This window comes from Eupeodes corollae, chromosome 2 (assembly GCF_945859685.1).
Source record: "Eupeodes corollae chromosome 2, idEupCoro1.1, whole genome shotgun sequence".
Classification (NCBI taxonomy): Eukaryota; Metazoa; Arthropoda; class Insecta; order Diptera; family Syrphidae; genus Eupeodes; species Eupeodes corollae.
In genome coordinates this window covers 70,599,536-70,623,690 of record NC_079148.1, presented here as the reverse complement: position 1 = coordinate 70,623,690, position 24,155 = coordinate 70,599,536, and the positions used below count along the sequence as shown (strand labels likewise).

General features: G+C 33.2%; 3 protein-coding genes across 8 annotated transcripts in view; 2 read left to right on the top strand and 1 right to left on the bottom strand.

The window, feature by feature from the left end:
* LOC129948012 (armadillo segment polarity protein) overlaps positions 1–13,133 on the top strand; it is a 41,018-nt gene extending 27,885 nt beyond the window's left edge. For 3 of the 6 annotated variants that reach the window (XR_008781817.1, XM_056058817.1, XM_056058816.1), the window contains one exon: positions 1,512–1,669. Coding sequence is in view for 5 of the 6 variants with exons in the window: in XM_056058817.1 (XP_055914792.1) it covers positions 1,512–1,541 (30 nt within the window). In the remaining variant the exon portion in view is untranslated. Of the gene's footprint in view, positions 1–1,511; positions 1,670–11,018 lie in introns of those variants that run through there. The other 3 variants (XM_056058815.1, XM_056058814.1, XM_056058818.1) reach the window with 3 other exon arrangements.
* A 6,889-nt stretch (positions 13,134–20,022) lies between these two features.
* The window catches only part of LOC129945567 (AP-3 complex subunit delta), a 35,199-nt gene continuing 31,066 nt past the window's right edge, over positions 20,023–24,155 (top strand). The window contains exons 1-2 of the mRNA XM_056055376.1: positions 20,023–20,489; positions 20,891–20,986. Of these exons, the coding sequence (XP_055911351.1) occupies positions 20,394–20,489; positions 20,891–20,986 (192 nt within the window). The 5' untranslated portion in view covers positions 20,023–20,393. The remainder of the gene's footprint in view (positions 20,490–20,890; positions 20,987–24,155) is intronic.
* Positions 22,414–23,116, bottom strand: LOC129945568 (putative nuclease HARBI1). The gene is made up of 2 exons (XM_056055378.1): positions 22,750–23,116; positions 22,414–22,702 (listed from the first exon to the last, which is right to left on the bottom strand). The coding sequence occupies exons 1-2, from the start codon at positions 23,062–23,064 to the stop codon at positions 22,550–22,552; spliced, it is 468 nt and encodes a 155-aa protein (XP_055911353.1). The 5' UTR covers positions 23,065–23,116; the 3' UTR covers positions 22,414–22,549.

Genomic DNA, 24,155 nt, shown 5'->3' with positions numbered 1-24,155 from the left:
TTATGTCTGCTAACTGATTCCGTAAACTCTATTACATTCAAAAAATTATTTCAAAATATTTCCATCAAAAAATAGTTTTAACTTTTTTTTTTGAGAATCAAAAAATGTTGAAAATACTTTTACATGGGAATTTTTTGAAATCATTCTTTAAATTGAAAATGGTTGTAATAAACACTTAGATGACATAAATAAGAACTCAGAACCATCTCAATTAAGAGAGTAGTTTTGAAATGACGGTGGGTTGTATGTAACACTTTTAAGAATTTGTATGATTTTCTCTCGAAATTCTTGGAAGTGTTACATACAAACCACTGTCATTTCAAAATTACTCTCTTTATTGAAATGGTTTGGACGGTTCTGAGTTCAAATTTATGTCACCTAAGTGTTTCTTACAACCATTTTTAATTTAAAGAATGATTTCAAAAAAATCCCATGTAAAAGTATTTTCAACTTTTTTTGATTTTTGTGATTTGCACATTTTCAGAAGTTGTGGAGCTACAACTGGAACTTGAATCATCATCCATAAGATTCAATAGGGATTCTTCGCTTTCATCGCTTTCAAATAAAAACTGCAAATTATAAAAGTTTTTAATAGAGAAAAGAAATAAAATATGATGATCCAATGCTGTTTTATTATCATGATCTGATCCGGATCAGAACACGGTGATAATAAAACGCGGCTAATATAAGAAACATTATTAAATGTACCAAGCGGCCTTGAAATAAATTTCATAAAACAGATTACAATAAAAAACTTAAATTAAAGTACACAAACTAAGATTTCCAAACACTAAAATAATGTGTTTTTTGTTGACACTCGCGTCTCAGTGGGGTTAAGCCGTCCATGCAAAGCAACTTTGATGTTCCAATTTCTATCATTTTCCGTAAAACATAAATAACACACAAACACAATGCACAGTACAAAGCTAGTTCCACTCCCTTAAATAAATAAATTATTTATTGTTACTTAGCTCCCCCTCCAGTAAAACGAAATTTGCAGATGTTCCTCTGTATTTATTAAAAATCGTTGAAATTGTCATTATCATTACTTTTACATTATTAATTCATCTTTATTGATTATAATTTTTACTTTTTGTTCATTGCAAAGGTTAATTTTATTCATTTTTGTGTTTAGTATTATTATTATTGTTTTATACGAAAATCATATTGAATTTGTATCGAGCGTAGGTGATTTTGTTGTTTTTATTTGTTATATGCTTTACTCTCGCAGAATCATCATCTCAACGACCACTCTTTCCATCATTCAAAACAAAAAATAAATATTAAACCATTTGTTGAAGTAGATAAAAATATGTCACCATTGTCATTTACATAGCTGAGTTTATTTTTGTTTGTTTTTTATCACAAAAAAAATAATCAATAAAATTCTTCCAGTCTAATCTTAACAACCGAATTGAACGAATTTAACTAATAAATGCGTTTTTTATCTTCTTTTTTCTGTCTCTCCATTGGATTTTTCGTTTTAATTTGTTTTCCGATTACAATTATAGCTAAGCCAGCCTAACATATATCATCACTAAAACAAAATTTAAAAGCTTGTTCAACTGATTAAATATACATTTTTGGACAAAGAAAAAACCATAAACAAAAACCGAATTTTTAGTAATATTAAAACAAGAATTAAAATTTTAAAGAAAAAAAAAAAAAAACAACAGAAAAAGTATAAAAAAAATGATTTTAATTTTGTGTAGGAGATAAATAAAATATAATATTATCATCATAAAGATAATATATATATATATATATATATTAAATTGATGAAAACAGTATTTATCTTAGCTTAAGAAACAAAAAAATGTAACAACAAATAAAAAAAAAAACAAAAAACAGCACTTACGAAACATGAAATTCACCGATCTCTTCCTCCTCCTTCTCGACTTCTGTTATTTTGAAAAGAATGTCAAGCAAAGCAAAACGGCGTACAATAGGTGATTACCAAAAAAAATAAACAAATTTATTTATCTTGTACAAAATTTTGTATATTCTTAGATATAATTTTATTTTTGTTTTGCTTAGATCATCAAAAACTTTCAGTTTTATATTTTTGAAGCTAGATTAATTTTAAAATTGTATTTTATTTTTTGATTATCCTTTACGGATTATTATTTATTAAGTCAGTAAATATTATTATTTTTCTTTTTGTGTTTTTACATCCCAATTGCTGATTGCGTAAACGTATTGCTTAATATCGTTTTTATTTGTAGATTGTGAACAATTAATATTAAACTTACTATAAAGGATTATAGTAAGCTTTTTACACGCATCTTGCATGGTTTGACTGTGTGTGTTTATTTCAGAATCTTTTACTTTAAAAATTAATTTTTTTTATTATAAATAAAACTATACTAAGAGGTTAAATGAGTTAACTCATGCACTTAACAAAAATGCTTAATAATTAAAACATAAACTTATTAAAAATCAATTTCAAAATTAAATTAGACATTTTCAAGTCTTAAAGTTGGTTTCATCGATACAATTTTGCCTATATTTTAGACCATGATCAAAGACACAAATAGATTTATGTTTTTGGGTTTTCGTATATTTTAAACATGATCACTCCCAAAGCAGGGAAACCCTCACACGTTAACCCTAAATTTATATCAGACATAATTTAAAACCATGTCTCATTTCCACAGCTCAACATGCTTACTCTAAGGGAAAATCAGTAAAATCAGCACTTCACTGGCTGGTACGTACTATTGAACATTCCCTCGAATACAAAGAATATAACCTGGTAGCGTTCCTAGATATTGAAAGAGCTTTCAACAACGTCAGTTACCAGGCGATCACAACAGCAATGGATAAGCTGAAATTAGAGAAGTCACTCATAGATCTTATAAGTCTCATGCTCAAAAGCAGGCCAATAATTTCTAACATGAGAAGTTTTACTACCACCAGATCGGTGAATCGAGGCACTCCCCAAGGTGGAGTCCTTTCGGCTCTTTTATGGAACATGGTAGTAAACGACCTACTTACTGCATTGGAAGCAGAGGGTTTTAAGGTGATTGCCTATGCTGACGACGTTGCGATATCCGTATCTGGGAAGCATCCCTAAATTCTCTCGGAACTCCTACAAAATGCCCTAAACAGGCTAACTAAATGGGCTAAGCAATGTGGATTGGACGTCAACCCACACAAAACAAAATTAATACTCTTTTCGAAAAGATATAAAATTCCTCAGATTAGCCCACCCAAGATTAGAGGAATACCATTAAGCTTTTCCGATCAAGCTAAATATTTGGGCCTCATTTGAGACAAAAAACTAAATTGGAATGCAAACATTGATAAAAGAGTCAAAAAGGCTACTGTAGCGCTTTTAACTTGTAAAAAGGACATAGGATCAAAATGGGGCTTCTCCCCAAAAATAACCCACTGGCTATACACTTCGGTAATCAGACCGATACTCATTTATGGAGCTTTCGTATGGTGGACCGCACTGGACAAGATGGTAAATCTAAATAAGCTCATCAAAGTCCAGCGGTCAGCAGGTATGTACACCACAGGAGCACTTCGCACAACACCAACCACTGGAGTGCAGCACTGGAAGTGCTTTTAAACCTAACACCACTTGACATCTTCTCTAAAAAGGTGGCTGCCAACTCATGTGTAAGGCTTAGAGCCACCTCTCAATGGACCAGTAACAATACTGGACATACTACTATTCTAGACTATTTCAGATCTATCCCAGATCGCTTAGACTATACCACCCCAAAAATGGTATTTGGTAAAAGTTTCCATGTGTCCATCCCTTCAAGATCCTCCTGGGAAAAAGAGAGACCCCTGGAAGACGATGCGGTACACTTCTATTCTAAAGGTTCAAAGACCGATCACGGAGTTGGAAGTGGTATCTTTTCAGAACTGAATCTCAGTCTATCCTATAGACTTCCCAATCAATGTAGTGTATTCCAGGCAAAAGTAATGGCGATTAAAGAAGCACTATCCTGGCTCAAAGAAAACGTTATATCTTGTAAGGATTTACGAATCTTCTCAGACAGCCAAGCCGCTCTTAAATCTCTCGCGTCTGTCTCCACAAACTCTCAAACAGTCCACGATTGTCAATCATCTCTGAATGAGATGACGGAACAGTTTAACATTCACCTCATTTGGGTGCCGGGCCACAGAGACATTCCGGGAAATTGCAAAGCCGATGGGCTCGCCAAAAACGGAACACTTCTGCCTTATGTTAGACAAACACATAACATAGGAACACCACTTGCTACATGCAAATATCTTCTCAAGCAATATGCTCTAGAAACAACAAATGCTAGATGGTCACAAAGTACCACCTGCCTGGCAACCAAGCAAATATGGCCAAGTTTTGACTTAAAACGGTCAAAAAGCTTGATATCACTGAGCTCTACAATTGGAGTAATAACGGGACACTGCCTCATAGGAAGACATGCTCTGAGGCTAGGAGTCTACACAAATGACTTCTGTAGAAGCTGCATGGACGAGGAGGAAGAGGAAACAGTCCAACTCCTTCTATGTACATGTCCAGCACTCTCCATTAAAAGAAATTACTTTCTCGGTAATCCCTTCTTCGATAACACCAGTGAACTGGCAACGATTGACACAAAACGTCTCTCTAACTTTATTAAAAGTACAAAATGGTTTGTTTAAATTCATTACTCCCATGAGTAACCTCATTAGTGGTATCAGAATGGACCCTTGAGGTCTACGTGTGTCAATGACATCTGGACAGCCAATCCAACCTAACCCTAACCTAAACATGACCACTATATTTACAAATTAATCACATCATATTTACAATTAATCACTAAAAATACACGAAACTACATTATTAAAGAAGAAATTATTGCCGATGTATATTTAATACAAATATTATGCTTCCCTTCGTAGCCCAAGAACATACAAAATCATTATTTTTTTGAAAAAGGTTGGGTTTGGAATATAAAAAACACGTATTTCTTAGAAATGTAAAAACAAATTTTTTCAAGGATTTATTTCACATTTAAAGGCTTGTGACATAACTGTAACATTGAGATTAAGCTCTGACTTGGGTCAGAGGCAATTCACCAGCAAAAGATGATAAAAGAGTTACAACTTTGTTGTCCTTCCATATAGCATTTGACACATCGATACGATCCATGTCTGCCACATATTCAACTGAAAATCCTCGTTCTTTTTTCATTACTTCCTTGTCATAGGCAATTTACAATCAGGAATTCGATTGCGTCGTACTGTCCCAAGACTCATTATACCCTCTTTAGCCAAATATTCCAGTAAAGGCAGAGAAGTGAAATAGTTGTCGAAGTATAGTTGAAAATTTTGATGCCTTGGTTTTCCTCGAGCCATTCTGACAACTACGTTCGATGAAGCTCCCAAATCTCTTTCTCCGAGAAGCACAACATTTTCAGCTCCTGTTTCAGGTTCAATTTTATAAGCGAATTCTGAAACCCCGCTGAGAACAAATATTTTGTAGCCCCATTTGTTGGGTTTCTTTGGATTGTACCGCTTCAAATTACTCCTTGCTTTATTATAGCAAATTTGTTCATCCACGCAAAGATATTCTTCCATGGGAACTCCACTAAAAGGTTTCTTTGGATTGTGCCGCTTCAAATTACTCCTTGCTTTATTGGAGCAAATTTGTTCATCCACGCAAAGATATTCTTCCATGGGAACTATACTAAAAGTTGCGTTCAATTCGTCCACGATCGGTCTAATTTTAAAAATCCTGCCAATGTTCGGTGCATTACGTGCTGGCAAGTTAGAATCGTCTTGAAATGTGTATATTAGATATTTTCTCAAACTTTTGTTTCGACATTGTTCCTTGTATCATAGGAGTACCAATAGACGAATTTCAATGACTGGTTACCCTCGGAAGATGTATTAGTGACATCATATAAGTTGCTCCAATGAACTGCTGGATGTCGGTTTCAGTAACTTGAAATGATTGGTTAGGATTTTTCTTAATGATGTAGGGATTTGTTTGTTCAGCGATAGAACTGATCAATTGTTTGGGAAAAAAATAGGAAAAGAACTGAGCTCCAATAAATTTGGTGGTAGACTAGAATTTCCCGTGAATCGAATTTGTTGGTTGTTTATAACCAGGTTCTTTTTTTCCAATTTCAATTCTGGTTTTCGTCGCTTTTGATAAGTCGAAACTGGTTGGCTGTTCCGGATCTTGAAATGAGGGTCCAGCAATAGGTTCACTGCGTTCAATATCTTCAATGATTGAATCGACGTCAATTTCGTTATTTTCTTCCAAACCAGGAAAGAATTAAATATATTCCAGTTTGTGGTTGATAATCGGGGTCAATAAGGCTATCATCATCGAAATCGAATCGATCTTCACTATCATATTGGTAATTTATGCCATACACCTCATCTTCCCGCAGTGATCGCGAAGCCATTCTCCAAGAAAATGAGGCAACTTAGCATCAACATCCACATACTTATGAAATGGATATAACTAAAATAAACATTGTTACTCAATGTAACAGGATTGTTACAAACATAAAAAATAACATTTTTCCTACATGCACGTAAAAATGCAAACAAATAACTATACATTTTCAGGATACGTTTTCAGGAAAACAACACAATTTTTCACAATCTTTGTATTTTTTTTAATAAAATTTCAAATCTGCACGTGCTCACTCTTGGCACTACTTTCTGACCGAAAAATTCAAACTGATGAAAGTCCAAAAGTAACGCATGCTATGATTTTTCCTGGATACTAGGTTCGTACATTAGTATGTTACTTAAAGAACTTAAAATACTTATAACGTATTTTAGAGGTGTTTTTTTGGGTTTGTTACAGAATTGTCACATGGGGCTATAAAGGGCTGTCTGATCAGATCATAATCTTCCCAAAAAAAGGATTTTTTTCCATATACCGCTTTCCACTATACCTTTTCCAATAGTTACTTTAAAAATCGTATTTCTTTTTGTTTCAGTTAATCCCTGAACGGTAATTGAGCGTGTAATTAATAATTGCAGATTTTACACTTAAACTTAATCTTGTGATTGTTTATAAAACTCAACCGCTGTAATTAGTTGTTAGGCATTGTAGTTACGACTTTATATTTGGACGTAACAATCAAGTTCAATTTTATGTTTACCTTTGCACCTTAGTTTTTTTCTAAAATTTCAGTCCGAACCTTTTTGGGACCATGGCTTTCTAAACAAGAGAAACTTAAAAAAAAAATAACTTTTACTATCCTGCTATAAGCACGGACAATTAATTTTTTTGAAATAACATCAACGGTGTTTGAAAAAGTCTTTTCTATTTGATTTTATCCCAAATGACCAGCAATTAGTATTTATCATAGAGAAACATAATTTTATCTAGCCGTGACATAAGTTCTGTTACAAGCATAAAACACCATAAGACAAGAACTTGTAATATTTTGCCGTAATATTAGTTCAACTAAAAAAATTGTTTTACTCAAAATGACCGACCTCAGCTTTGAATACTTACTCAAGGTGGCGCTACAGTTATGTGTGAACTAGGGCCTTACCCAACAAACTTCTCCATCTAGCTCGGTCCCTAGCAAGATGTCTCCAGTTTCGTGCTCCAAGTTGGGTGAGGTCACTTTCCACTTGTGCGCGCCACCTGATTCGCGGTCTTCCTCTACTGCTCTGTCCTGTCGGAGCGTTGGTTTCCATGCGCTCTACGTGACCCAGCCATCTTAGTCGTTGGACTTTAACCGTTCTGATGAATACGGGACAGTAGATCATACGAAGAAATTTTCACTTGAAACGGCCCAAGGTGCCTTCATCTGCTTTTATCATGGTACATACTTCTGCACCGTATAGCAGAACGGGAATGATAAGGGTCTTATATAGCGACACTTTGGTCCTTCGAGAGAGGACTTTGCAACTCAGCTTTAAATGCCAGCCCTTAAAAGCTATCGACGTACGCATTGTTTCTTTTGATATGTTTAACACTTCAGTTAACAATGTCTTAAGGATTTATAAATTCCTGTCAGAATATTTTATAGACGGTCTCCAATTCTGACCACGAATCCTCGAGAGCCAACCTTAAGTTTGTCAAAGACCTACGATGTTGACCCAAAAGCACTTTTTTTGTGTTCTGTCGAATTACCCAGTAGAACTCCCCCCTTCAAACAATTCAGCCGTAACTTCTAGGAATGCACATCGGTTTAAACTTGATCTCAATTTCGGACGTAATGTCAAGTCTATTGATTCTTTTTTTCACCGCACATCGAGAATGTGGAATGCTTTACCCAGCTTTGTATTTCCCTATCATTTTGATATTCAAAACTTTTAGACCAATGTGCATCGGTATCTACTCTTTAATCCTTCCTTATTTTCCAAAAGCTCACTGTGTCACAGTTAGTTAAAGCCCTTAGACTCTTTCTACAATTATTTTTTAGAGTCGATGTATTGACAAGTGAGCGTTAATAGCCCTTTAATTCGAGATGCTCCCTAACTAGCATTTTAAATCAATAAAATTTCACCAAAACTCATTTCTTGCCTAGGTAGTATGGGTAATGCATCCGTAGTCTGAGAAACATCTCACTTAGGTCTCTTTGTATCCATTGTGTTCAAATCCTTACCTATTTTAGGCATTTATTGCGATTCTATTTCATGGTACACTCCATGGTTATTGCTTACTGATGTAAATATTTAGAAAAATAATATGTATAACCATTGTATGTACACTACCGGTCAAAAGATTGAGACCACCTCTGAAATTTGAGAAATATCGAGTTTTAACCCCTAAAATGAAGTTTTAAGAAAACAGTTAATACGTGAAAAAAAATGAAGAGCATATCTAGTTGTAAATGTTAGAAAAATATAAACTAGTTTTGTACTAAACATAAATTATTTATTTAAAAAACCAATAAAAGCTCTAAATTGAGTTTTCATCAAAAAAACCCTCTTTTAAATTCAATAATTTTTTTTACAATTTCGGGCAATCTTCTTACAAGGCTTTGTATTTTTTCTGTGGAATATTATTCCAGCAATTTTGTAGCGTTTCCCAAAGAGCAGATTTTGATGTTATGTGGTGATTGAGGACATTTCTGCCAACCTCTTCCCATAAGAGCTCAATGGGGTTAATATCTGGAGATTGCGGTGGCCATACCATTACTTTTAGAATTTTCTCATCTTCTTTTTGTTTCTGGTATCCCCGGCAAAGTTTTGAAGTGTGTTTTGGGTCATTGTCTTGCTAGAATACAAAACATTCACCGATTAATCAGAGTCCAGATACCAAAACGTGGTCTTTCAATATCGTTTTATCGACTTGTTTATCCATTCTTCCCATCACCCGTGTTAGAACTCCTACTCCATCGAAGGAAAAACATCCTCACACCATTACTGAACCGCCTCCGTGCTTTACAGTTGGGACCAAACAGTCTAGTAGCATCTTCTGTTCAGAACTGCGCCTGACGTGCACTGCGATTTGAGCCAAATATCTCAAACTTGGACTTATCGCTCCATAAGACTCTGTTGAAGTCTTCATTTGTCCAATCCTTATGGGTTTTGGCCCATTCCAACCGTTTGATTTTGTTTTGGCGTCCTAGAAGTGGTCTTCGCACTGCAACGCGCCCTAAAAGTCCAGCATGCCTTAGCCTTCGTTGTATCGTTGATACAGATAATGGTTCTTCCCGGATTTCATTGATCTCGGTGCGTATTTCTGGTGCTGTTTTTTTCCTAGAAAGCTTGCTTATGGTGATGATATACAGATCTTCGGTTTTCGTCGTAACTCTAGGTCGTCCTGACCTCGGTTTATCCTTAAAACCGCCGGTACTAAAAGAACGCTGTGAACTGCTCCTTTGGATATCTTTAGTTTTGTAGCGATTTCTCTTTGCGAATAGCCTTCTTCAAAAAGGGTCATAATCGCAGATCTAGTTTCAATAGTTAATTCCTTAACTTTTCCCATGATACGCACTTTGTGTACTGGAGAAGATCACAGTCTCAAATAAATTTAAATTGGATCAAACTGAGTATTACATACAAATTCCTGAATATGCAGGTATTCAAATTTGACATTGTTTACCCTTAATATTACCTCAGTCATAAAAAAATTCCAAATTGAATGTAAAAAGTCTTAAAAAGTAAAAACTGTGAGAAGTCCAAATAGAAGCCAAAAACCCATACCTTTTTTTTTACCTTTTCACAAAATTCCTCATAATTTACAGAAAAGGATTAATATCTGGGGTTTTTTGACTTGCACCTTTTATGAATGGTCTAAGTTAACAATCCAGGTAAAAAAATCCTATATTCAATCATAAACCCAAGCGCCAAGTACAAATAAAGCAACCCTTTGAAGGTGGTCTCAAACTTTTGACCGGTAGTGTATATCAAAGGGATGTCTTGAGGAACAGGGTCTTGAAGTTTTTTTTACAGAATGTATGGCTCGACTAGGTATTTAAATTGTTAATAATAAAAGATTAAATGCAAAGCTTATTTAAACCATAATTATGCATTTACTATATATTCAAAAACAAAAAACATGCATGAAATGTTTCTTTCAACTCATATGAATGTTAATTTTTAAAATGTATACATTTTTGCGTTGCTCATGTGTGTGTATATGATTTTTTTTATTAAATAATTTTATGAATGACATTAATTTACATAAATATTTTAATCAAACATCTTTATTTATTCTTATGTAAACATATTTGTGTGATCTGTTTTAATTGTGAAAAATTAAATTTTTCGTTTTACTCGTAACTCGCAGAAATTCGTTCTCAAGTCGGAGATGCCGTTGTTTGGAGTAATAACCTTAAGTTCGTTACACTACAGGAGTCACAACATAAAAAAATGTTATTTTTTTCTTTTAATAAAAATAAAACCAAACACATTTTGTGCCTGTGGCTAAAATGATTCTCATTTGTAATTATTCTTCTTCATGAGAACGAAAACTGTCGAGTACTTGTTCTAAGAGACAAATAAATTAATTGCAAAAAAAAACAACTGTAAATAAAATATTTCTGTTCTTTTTCTGACTCCTTTTTTCTTTTCTCTTCTTTCTGTGTATGAAAATTTAATTACAACAGGATATGATACTCTACCAATAGATTCGATGCAAGGTCTGGAGATAAGCAGCCCAGTTGGAGCTACACCTGGTGGTGCACCCACTTCGCCCTATTCAATGGACATGGACGTTGGCGAGATTGGAGCTGGAGAGTTGAACTTTGATTTGGACGCTATGCCAACTCCACCAAATGACAACAACAATTTGGCTGCTTGGTACGACACTGATTGTTAAATTTAAAAAATTTTAAACAACAAACAAAAATCATACAGAGAAACATTAAAATTATAAACCTTAAAAAAAAAAAGAAAACATTTATATATTTCATATTTTAATCATTATTATTATACATTATGTTTTAGATGTATTCAAATTTTTTGTTCTATTTAATAAGAAAATTGATACGAAACTTATATTAACACACGCAATCTTGAATAAAAAAAAAAGTATTTTTTTTGTCAATTAGTATTAAAAATTTGTTTTTATTTTGATAATAATTTCTCTTTTACTACAAGAAATGGTTTGAGTTATATTTCGGTTGTTTTCCGTACAAAAAAGGCTGATTTTCAATTAAAGGATCTTGGACTGTTTTAAAGGATATTATAGAGTCTTTAATAGTTACGCTTTTGTCCTTAATTTTCGGACACGGTACATGAATGTGGTTAAATCAATGTCAAAATGCCACTTTTAATTTAACACTATATTCAATAAATGTTTGTGTATCAAACAAAATCCCATTTTGGAGCAATATTTCGCGTTCCAGCTTCCGAAAAAGTGAATTTTTACGAATTGATAGTTTTCTTAACATACAAAGCTTACTAGAAGAAGCTAAAAAAATATATGCAAATGTTCTTAGGAGCTTCTTGATCAATGGGATGGTAACCAGCATTTTGTAGTTAATACTCTGAAATAAGGGCACCGGTTGTCCGCAGATAAACAGCCATAACAAATGCAACCCAGTTATCAAAGAAGAGATAGGTTTTTAAATGTTAAACGTTGTGATTTTTCATTACTTACAAGAGAGAGAATACCATACATTTTGATTACGATAACAATCTTAGTGAAATTTGGTATAAATTAATGGCGCCCAATTTGTATGGTTTGATAATTGCTGGGCTTAATTTAAATATGAAATTGAATATGTTCTTCTTTACTTGGTAACAATCCCATCCAACGTGATTTGTTTTGTTCACCAAAAATACTTACTTCATTGTTATAGGACATGTATTGCTAACATTTATTTTTTTTTCTTAGGAAATTTTAAAAATGAATAACATATTTGTCCTTCAATATTTTATTCATATTTGTTTTTCCTTTTTCTACGATAATTTATGATGGAATTCAATGTGTGTTAAAAATAAAACATCAAAAATGAATAATACATAGGTATCTTTTAGCTTATCAGCAATGCACTATATTTAAAACTAATGTTTAACAACTCAAACAAAATAAAACACAAAAGGATCTTTCACTTAGCGAGAGACTTACTTTATATATCTACTCTTTAGCAAAATACTTTGTAATTGTTAAATTTTAAATGGTTCATTAAAGAAAGTACTTAAAATAACAAAACTAAATATAAAACACAAAAACTGTTTGTTATAAAACAAAATAACCATTTTCACCAACCTCGACACATGAAATCACCGTTAAAACAAAAATGATTATGTATTTTATTTATATCATGGGTTTTGTTAAGATATTCTTAACTTAAATTTAATTAAATTATGTATGCACATATAAGAAAGCATGTATTACATTTCAATTCACAATTAAAACACAAAAAATAATAAACAAATGGTATGAGAAAAAAAAAACACAAACAAAGTTAAATAGATACTTTTTATGTGCATTATGCAATTTTGTGTCGAAAGATGAATTTTTGTACAAGAAGACGAAAACAAATTTAAATGAATGCTACCAAAATAACAAAATAGAAAAAAAACTACTTGTTAACATTCAATATGATAAAAAGAAAATTATAATAAAAAACGTAATAGCATAGTGTGCTATTTTTAAATATTTGTTAAGAAGCCGAAAAAAAAAACATTTTCCAATTTACACAAAAACAAAGAACTATTATCTACAAAAGAGGAAACTATACATAATTTCAATAAAGGAAAACGTTTACCAAATATTTGTATTGTGTTTTAGTCCTCTTTAAATATGCTCGTAGGTTTTCGTAGGAACTCCCTTAAATTCCCTGGGGCCCTACTATGTATCTCAATTCTACTGAAGGAGAAAAGGTTTGTACATATATATGTATATGGTAGAATGTTTGCAGTAATTCTTAATGAGAAACATGTACATATATCCTTTTGTTTTGGTTTTGTTAAGAACTATTATGCGAATTCGAGCAATTTTTTGTAGAATCGAGTTACATAGTAGGGCCCCTGAACTCAAAACTATTGTATTGCGTAAATGGATATGACTCCCGTTATTCACAAAATTATTAAGTCAAATGTATTTATTTAGTTAAATGTCAATTTAAGAAAGCAACAAAAAAAAATTAATTAAAAGAATTAACAATTTCATAAAACAAAAAGGAACAACAAAAACCGTTTTCTTTGGTACTAAACATTAACAAAAAAAAAACAAAGTTCGTCTAAAGTGCAGTCTTTAATCACAAAATTATTGGGCCAAAATATGAAGTGAATACTTTTGGGTTGTAATTATAGTGTAGTTTTGGATTTTTTTGTTCGTGTTCAGGGGCCTGATTATGAGGTTCGCGGCGGATCGTTTTCTATTCGACCTTTCAAATTCGACTCGCTTCGTATTTCCTTATTAACGAACTCGCGGCGAAGCGAAAGTAGTTCTTCCTATATTCCAGTGATTTGACACTTTGGTTTGACTTTTTCTCTCTATATTCCAGTGATTTGACACTTTTGGTTGGACAGCTTTCCACAAATATCATAGCATGATAGGGTTAAAAGAACAAAATGCATACTTTCTTCCAGCTCTCCACATTTTTTCGAGGGGGTCCTAGGCTATTCAAAGTTTTGAAATATTGTCCCACAGTTCATTTGTTTTAGCCCGATATTCAGGACCGATGAGTGCTCCCGTTGCAATGCCTTTATTTTTTTTTTTCATAAACTCGACGAGAGCCAAAAATTGATGTCAATTTGTTTGCTTATTTTTATCGTCCCTTGAATGAATTTTAAAATTTTATATTTTATTATGGATAAATTTTAAGAAAATTAAAAAAAAGCTAATTCACATTTTTAAATTAAAATTAAGAAATAATCCACGAAATCGAACACTGAATAATAAAAAACACTCTTTCGCCTGTAAATCCGCAAAAAAAGAAATATCGGATTCAACTCGCCAACAAACATTGTGACATTTCAAACTCGCCTTCGAATTCGTTAATTGGTCGAATTCAAAACGAAGAAGGCGAAAGCAAAAGCAATAATTAAAAAATGGCAAACTTGCTAGCAAAACGATTCGCGGCGAACCTCATAATCAGGCCCCAGTACTTGGTTGGGTATCCCTTCTATTCGATAAATCCCTTCAATACACCGTCCCATAGATTCGACTAAACTTTGAGTGGTTGAAGCACTGATTTTATCCTATTCTTCCAAAAGCACTTTCTTGAGATCGGTTTTGGTTGATATGGTGTGCTTCCCCACACATTTTCTATGGGGTTTAAGTCAAGGCTCTGAGGTGGTGTTTGGATGACTTTAAGGCAATTATAAAGTAACCATTCCTGTAAGACGCGGGATTTATGTTTTGGGTCATTATCTTGCTAGAACTGAAATACCCATTTTTTCACCGCTTTGTTGTAAATTTTGCTTAAGAAGGTCTAAATACACCATTCGATCCATTATCCCTCAATGAATACCAAATTACCAACCTCCGCATGCGGCATACAGGTAATGGTATGACCTAACCTCCACCATGTTTTATGGTTGACAAAAAAAATGTCTTTCTTTAGCGCGCTATTTACCTTGCGCCATACTTTTCCTCGACCGCCCGGTCCGAATACATTTTATTTGCTCTATCATCAGCATCAGCAAATATGACTGTTTTCCAGAAATCCAATGGATTGTTTTTAATGATTTTAGCAAATTCTAACCTTTTTTTTCTAGTTTGTTTCATTTGTGAATGTTTTTTTCTAGGCACTACCGTTATAGCCATTTTCTCTAAGAACGCGGTTTATGGTTTCTGGATCAACAATTTTTCAGCAATAATTATCCACTTCAGTAGCTATTTTTGGGTCTAGGATTGGGCTTAAAATCTATTCTTTTTTGACCTCCGGATGACTTTTCCAACAGTTTTTTTTTGGAATTTGAACAAATCATCGATTTCTCTTTGCGTCTTCCCTTTGGCATCATGAAAAATAACAAATTGCCTCTTGTCGAAAGAAGTATTTTTGGCTTTTCGTCCCATACTGCAGGAAATGCGTGTTATAAAATGCAAACAAATCAATTCAATCGATTAATATAACGGACCTGAACAACTGTACAATTGTTTTTTTTCCTGCGCTCAATTTAGTATCCTCACTTGACCCAATAATTGTGATGTTGTTTTTCTTATAGTGAATTTCATTGGGTAAGGTAACGGTAAATTAAAGAACGAGAAGAACTATTTTCAGTACAATTAAAATCACAATAATGAAATACAAACCGGTTGCTCTTAATTCTGAGTGTATATTTTGTATGGACTATTGGTATTTTACTTCCTTATAATTTCTTTGCTTAACCCCTTGCTGCATGATTTTTTTTTTCTTCATGAAAAAAATATATGTGATAGTTAATTATAATTAAAAAAACACGTGTTTCAGGAATTTAGATTTTTTTGAGAAAAAAGTGGAGAATTTTGCGATTTCCGGTTTGGATCATATATGGCACATTGAGCAGAAATGAAACAAAACATTTTTCAATAAATTAAATCAACTATTTATTCAAAAAATTATGTAGTATGGAATATCGTGAAACAGTTTCTTTTCTCATTCAAACAAAGATTTACTTTGCATTTTCGACACTCCACATAAGATCTTCCAGGGCAGTCTGGAAACTTTCACCGCTGTCTTTTGGTCCAAACAGGAAGGTGATCTAATTGATTTAATCGAACGTCCTGCGATGGCATTATGGCAACAGGTCCCTTCAATTTCTTCAATTGTAGATTATTCTCCATTACATAAGAGGGTCGTCCACGTTTGTTTGTTGTACTTGGTTTGCTGGCATGGCATAAATCTTCGGCTACCGCGCACTTAAAATCTGCTAGTGGCAGCCATGCCTCAGAACCATCAAGCGTTCGTCTGTACAATAGCCACGCATTCACGGCTGTCATGTCGATCATGTGGATGAATATTCTGTGGTCAAATTTGTTTGATCTAATTTGTATTCTATAGTAGCCAAGAAGAGCATTCAACAGATCAACTCCACCCATATGCCGATTATATGCCATGACAGCCTTTGGACATGATACAGTTTGGTAGCTCTTTTCTTTTTTGTTGAAGCGTTGGACTTCAGAAGACGGTTTGCTGCCGACATATGTCGAAGCAAGGTTCACAATTCTGTTGTCAAACCATGTTACCACAGAAATATCCAGGTTATCAATTGTCACCAGTTTTTCCACAGTTGCACCTCTTCCTTTTTTTTCAATTCCTTTTCGGTAGGAACTTTATATCCCGGAATCCGATTGGCTTTTATTGTTCCTAGCGGTAAAATCGATTTCTTTGCAAGATAAGTCAACAGCGGTAAGGACGTGTACCAGTTGTCAAAGAATAATTTGTAGTTGAATCTGTCGGGAATAGTTCTCGTCAGTCGAACAACAACGTCACTGGATGTATTAATCTTTGGCAAATCGGTAACTGTACATTTCCTTGGGCTCCAGTATAAAGTTCAAAGTCGTAGCTGAATCCAGAGCTACCACTGAGAACAAAATTTGTATATCCCCATTTGAAAATTAAATTGTTGGTCGAAGACATACGAGTAGCTCTTGCAATGTGACCTCGAACGAGTTTTATCACGAAATTGTCAAATCTGTTGCTTCGAGCCCCGTTGTATAGGACCTCGTTGGAATAGTAATGCACATAAGAAGATTCACTTTTGTGTTTTGCACGAATTTCCTTATGATTTTTTTTTACAGTTAGGTAGGGGTCTCAATAGATCATGTTATTAATATTAAGGCGAAGAAACACCTTTAGGTCATAGAAAAAAAATATTTTCTTTTTCGGACTTACCCTCCTTTTTTTGTATATCATTTTTTGAGCCTAAAACAAGTTTTTTTCGAATTGATAACACGGTGTACTTACAGTTAAGTATGTAAGGGAGGAATTCAGCCCCCCCTGTAACCCCACTGCATTTGTGGTGTTGCAAGTTTGGGTATACTAAAATCAAAGAAATTCCCAACAAAAAAAGCAAGTATGGCAACACTGAACAAAAAATATGAAAGAAATGTCAAAATCAGCCATTTTTGCGTATTTAGTATGTAAAAATGTGTACTTTGAAAATTAATTTAAAATAGAAATAAATGTTTCCTCACTCTAAAATTGCTATAGTTATTATTTATTTGCACATATCTATCAAATAAAAAAACCGCGAGTCGAAATTCTTGCTGCGGTAATGGAAAGTTGAGCCACATAAACTTTTATATAAAATTGTACATTTAATACAAAAAATGACAGAGTGATAAAGTTTAGTTTTCAGTTGATATTTCGACATAAGTAAATTGTAATTATTAGATTTTCCTTGACTAACTTTCAAGTCAAATTTGCAATGGACGCATTCACAAAGCTATTAACTACGTAGTCAAAATTCAACTAGCTTTGTGAATGCAAAATTGCCCTACAAAGCAATGACAAATACACATACATTTGTTTTTCTTTTTAAATTCAATAAAACCAAATAGAAGATATAATATGATTGATTTATATTTGCACTTAAATACCGAAAGATTCATTTAATTTTGAATTCTTGTGTCCTTTCCGAGCAGCTGATTGTGAAACGTCAAAACCAGTTGGCACTAACTTTGTAGCCGAAATTTTTACACTACGTCGGAGGGGAAATTTCAACTACTTTTGTAGTTTGATATAGCCAATCAAAATCCCTTGATTACGTAGCCACTAGCTTTGTGAATGCGACCAATACTTTAGTGTCTAATTGGAACGCAATGTTTAGCTTGATGGCTAATCAGGAACTATAAAACATGTCTTATGTTATGTCGCCTTAACCTGCCTGAATATTCCTATTTTTTTATATTTTTGTCTTAAGCCTACATAAATATTTATTTTAAACGATTATTTTACCGTATGTTTTGTAATCATCAAATACCTCTATGTGCCTTACCAATAATCAAATTTAGTGACGACTTAAATATTTAAGTGGACTCCAAATAATGAACCATACCAATAATCAATTTAATAGTCAGCTTAACGCTAAACGTCACTCTAAAGTTTAGAGTAGAGAAACGCGTGTTTAACTTCGTGATTAAGGTTTAACATCATGTTTGTGCTGTCATACTGGCAGTTGGCAGGAAAAGAAATTTTTCGTATGTTTCTTTAATCTGCTGCAAATTTATTTTTGGCTGTGACCGTGAGCTCATAGAAATTAGCAATCAAAATAAACAAATAGATTAATTTCTTTTTATTTAAATATATAAGTTGTATTGTAAGTATTTAATATATATAAGCTTGACAGAGCATTCAGGAAATGTTAAATGCCACTGGCTATTGCCTTAAAAACGCAAGCCAGGAGCAAAATAAGTTTAGTCGGTTTCAGAAGGAAACTGGTGAACATCCCCCAAAGAACATTGAAATATCTGCAATGCTGTCAGTGGACTTCCAATTAGATAATGCGAGATTTGATACCGATGCAATTCACTCATATGTCTGTTTGGCAACAAATGTAGTAGATAATGTAATAGAGCAGAGTTTAGTTAAAGACGTGTTTAATTTGGTTATTGGTTAACACACAAATAAACTCGTCTCTAAAGTTTAACGTGGCGTTTATCTAAACGCTTGTTTAGGCAATAATTATTGGTAAGGCCCTATATATTTTGTAACGTCAAATTCCTTGAAACAAATTCTTAATGCCACTTTCCTCTTTTTTTTCTGTGTCAGTTGCCAACTTTTATTGTATGAGTTTACCCTTTTCAGCCATGTTTTTTTTTGCTATAAAGTTTTTATTTAAAAAAAAAATTGCCCGGAGCCAATGGCTCAGTCGTGCATATGCCCCGTCAGTCGATTCCGAGCCACATCTGATTTTATCTAAGGGCCTTACCAATAATAAATCGCTAAACACACGTTTAGGTATCGTTGAGTTAAATTTTAACAGCGACTTAATTTGCGTGTATACTAATAACCAAAATAAACACGTCTATTATTAATTAGCCTTCTATTACAATATCTACTACATTCTCTGTCAAAAAGACAGCATTGAATTGACATTTGTAAAATTTGCAAACATCAACAAAACAAAACAAAACAAAAATATTTGATTAAAATTAAACTTAAAATGGATTCGGATGATTTAAATAGAAGGTATAAATATCTTGGGAAATATGACCGAAGCGGAGGCAAAAAGTATATAAAGACAAAATTAAACCATATTCAAAATATGACGATACAAAGTTTTAATGGGGGTTGAAAAACATAACCGCAATTATATATTAAAACAAAATTCTATACTTACTTTTTTATAAAATATTGCCACGAACAACCAGCAGACAACAATCACAACAAATCTCATTTTAATTACAGTTAATTTAACTGGACCTTAGCCCTTAACCTTACTATTAAAATATTTATTGGTATAGCAAATCATTTAAGTTCCAGTTAAATATTTAAGTGAGCTTTAATTTTGATTATTGGTAAGGCCCTAAGCGTTTAACTAATTTTGAATTAAATTGCAGTTGAAAGTACCCATTAGAAACCAACGTTAACGCAACGTAAACTCTAAAACAGTGGATTGGCTTCACTTCATATTTAACTCTTTACGTGTTTACGTGGCCGGCTGGCAGTCAGACCAAAAAAAAAAACAAATGGCCGATTCATTTTTTGACATTTATCATTTCGTTCTAATTTTGATTTTTGTGTTTCTTCTATCTGTCGTGTGAAAAGTAACTTTTGAGTGAAGCAGAGTTAAAAAAAAAAAAACGGTAGAAGAATAGGAAGAAAATAATTTTTATTTTTGGTGTTTGCCTAACTTTCGCCTCGCAGTTAAACTAATGAACTGCATAAAAAACAACTCCACTTATTATTGTTAAATTAGTACAAAAGTCTTAATCTGAAGAAGACACAAAAAACAATAAATCAGCAAATGTATATAATTTGCGAAATCTTGTGATAAAAGGAAACCAAGAAGAAAATCTTTGGCCAGGGAAAGTTGGGAAAAATACCCAAAGTGCTGTAGTGCGTTAAAGTTTTCTGTTCTTTTTTTTTATTTAAATAAAAATGGCTCTAAAAAAGGTGAAAGGAAACTTCGAACGAATGTTTGATAAAAATCTAACAGACCTCGTACGTGGAATCCGGAATAACAAAGATAATGAGGTAATTGAAGAACATATAAAATATCTTGTAACATCTTTTGCCAGGGAAATATGCTTCTTAACAATATGCCACGGGTCGAGCTCGGTAGTCTTTTCTTGTGATCCTTTGCAATTTTGGATTTCTTGTATGTTTCAAAAAATCAAAAAAAAAATCAATAGTTTACATTGATGGATCCTTCTAAGCTCTCTAAGGCACTTATTGTAGAAGTATCTTCTCTTCTACGAAGAGGATATAACCCCTCGCAAACTAATTGGTTGCTTCCCAGCTGCCATTGTCGAATGCCTTATGGGCGGATTTGCAGTATCTGCATTCGTAACATAATTGACACCACCCCCTTCAAACATTACAAATTGTAAAAAATATATAGTACAAGTTTGTCTTTTTCTTTTTGTTCTTCTTAGGCCAAGTATATCGCACAGTGTATTGAGGAGATCAAACAGGAGCTACGCCAAGACAATATCAATGTTAAGTGCAATGCCGTCGCTAAGCTCACCTACGTAAGTATAAAAAAATGTTTGCCTTTGAGGCAAGCTACGGAAAAGCCTATGTACACATATACGAACAACACATATGTTGAAAATTGAAATCAAAGACAATTAGGCAGAGTGGTTATAAAAATAAGTTCTTTCTTCTTCTAAGACTAAATTTAGTTACAAAAATCCTCTACCATAATCTTTTAGCAGGCTAATACAAAAGCACTTTGTTATAGAAATCAATGACAATCAAATTCCAAAAAAATTAATAAAAACAAAAATGATTATTCTCAACTTAAAAAATGGATCACCTCTGAGTTGAAACAGTTTTAAAAATACTGACTCCTGTTTCATTAATATCCTTAGTCTTTGCATCAAAACAATAGGTATCCCTTGTGTTTTTATTCTTTGCTTATAGAAATAAAAATTAAAATAATTTAAAATTTAATCCCCGGTAGCATCTTTTCTATATCATAACAAAATATACGGTTTATGATGACAAATATACATTGTGAGTAAACTTCTTATCTTTTAAACTTGTCATAGAATTACTTATCAATGTGACCTTTTCATAATGATGTCAAACGTCTTTAAATAAGACAAAATATATATGATTCCTAGTTACAAAATATCTACAGATTTTTTTAAGATTTGTGCATAAATATGTTAAATTACAAGCAATGAAGTCAAAACACATAGAGTATGTAAACAAGTAAAGCATTCATTTGAACAAAGAAATAGTTCGCATATTTCCTGACACTTAATAAATGCCTTAGAATTTGAAATATTAATCAAAAAAGAATACGAATAAGTATGTTATGGTTTAATTTTTGTCTGATATTATTAATGGCACTCTTACTTACTTCGTTGGTTTCCCAGTTAGCTGGGGCCTGATTATGAGGTTCGCGGCGAATCGTTTTGCTAGCGAGTTTGCCATTTTTCAATTATTGCTTTCGCTTTCGCCTTCTTCGTTTTGAATTCGACCAATTAACGAATTCGAATCCGAGTTGAATCCGATAGCTTTTTTTTGGCGGATTCACAGGCGAAAGAGTGTTTATTATTATTCAGTGTTCGATATCGTGGATTATTTCTTTATTTTAATTTAAAAATGTGAGTTAGCTTTATTTTAATTTTCTTATTATTTATCCACAGTAAAATATTTTTGTACTTTATTTACAAGCTATCTTTTATTCGATTTCTTATTTGTTTTGAAATATTGGAATAATTATTTGCTTCAGATGTGGAAACTAAGTCTGAGACATCATCCATGACTTGTGATTGAAATTCTTCATCCAACGGGGTATTAAACTTTATACACACATTGTGCAACATATCACATACATTTACAATGCGTGCAGCCTTCTCCGGACGATAATGCAAGTGTCTAGATTGCAAAAGGCATCTAAACCTTCCCTTCAGCAGGCCAAAACATCGTTCAATTACGTTTGGAGTGAACTGTGTTGAAATTCGCTTCACGACTTCCACTTGCAGCTGCCCTGTACGGTGTCATCATCCATGGCTCTAAGGCATAACCAGCGTCACCTAAATCAAACAAAAGTTTTACGTTTGACAATATTGAGTTTCAGTTCATTTGTTACCGAGAATCTTGCTGCTATCCCCATGTCTAAATTGTTCTTCCATAAAAGCTCTCTCTTTACTCATTGACCACACAACAGAGTCATGAGAACTTCCCCCGTAACTGGGATTAACGCAAGTTATCCTCGTTTTGTGGACACAGGCCTGTAAAATAATTTAAAAATGACCTTATTTTACACGAATATACTCACCACCATTACATTTAAGCTATGATATCCTTTTCTGTTGTAAAAATGGTATTCATTTGTTGTAGGACGTATAATGCTTACATGCGTTCCATCAACGCACATTATAACCCCAGGAAAACCACTATTTTCATAGAATGCTGTTTTTGCTTCTAGCTTTTCCTGTTCATTCATTTTAAAATTTATCATTTTTGGGCACAACGTTCTCTCAAGAATTTTAAGAGTTTCAGACAAAACGTTTGAGACTGTTGGTTGTGCCATTCCAAGCAGTACGTCTTGTCCAACTCCTTTTTGGTACGATCCCTCAGCAAGAAATCTCATAGTAGCGGCAAGCTTTAAAATTGAAGGAATGCCGTTGCTGCTGTGATCCTTGAATTCCTCACTGATATCTTGCAAAATGAAGACAAAAGCTTCTTTCGAAAGTCGAAATAGTTTGATAAATCTTTTAAGACAAAGTGTGTAAATTAATTGATTAATTTGATTTCAACTAAAAGGAAACAATACTTACTCAGTTGAAGGGAGATCCAGAGGAGAAGATTTGCTCCTTAGTAGTCTCCTGGACTACCGTAATCTTGAGGATTCCTGGGATTCCTCAAATTCCTCACTTTCAGAATAGAAATACACCATAATTGATTCCATTTTTTAATTTTAATATTGTTTATTAAATAAATCACCGCAAATTTCACGAATTTAATCAAAACAAAATTTGTGGAAAGCTGTCAAACCAAGAGTGTCAAATCACTGAAATATGGAGAGAAAAAGTCAAACCAAAGTGTCAAATCACTGGAATATAGGAAGAACTACTTTCGCTTCGCCGCGAGTTCGTTAATAAGGAAATACGAAGCGAGTCGAATTTGAAAGGTCGAATTGAAAACTATCCGCCGCGAACCTCATAATCAGGCCCCTGGTTACAGTGCTACAAAATTGGAGAATAGTAATCTTTTCTCTATATAACTTATCTAACGCCCGATTTCTTGACAAAGTTCTAGCCCTTAAAACTCGATTTAATGAAATTTTAGAACTCATTTGAGTTGTCATTTCTTCACCAAGTTCTAACGCGTTAGAACTTCGATTTAGAACTTTGTTATAGTTCGAACTTCGATAAAATTAGAGCCTAAAATTCGAGGGTCTAGTGCCTTAAAACTCGGTTTATTTATAATTTCGTTTTTTTTTCAACGAGCGAAATGAAAATGAATTGAATTTCTAATCATTTTCGGAAAATATATTAAAAGACAATAAATAGCGAATATCCTACGAAAATGGATCTTATTTTTAATGATTTCCTTTTTATGGACGATATCCTGGAAGAACGGCGTATTTATCGAATGCCAATACGTGCAACAATTAACACATGGGACGACACCGATTTTTTTCGGCGCTTCCGTTTAAGAAAACAAACGTTTTCAGCAGTC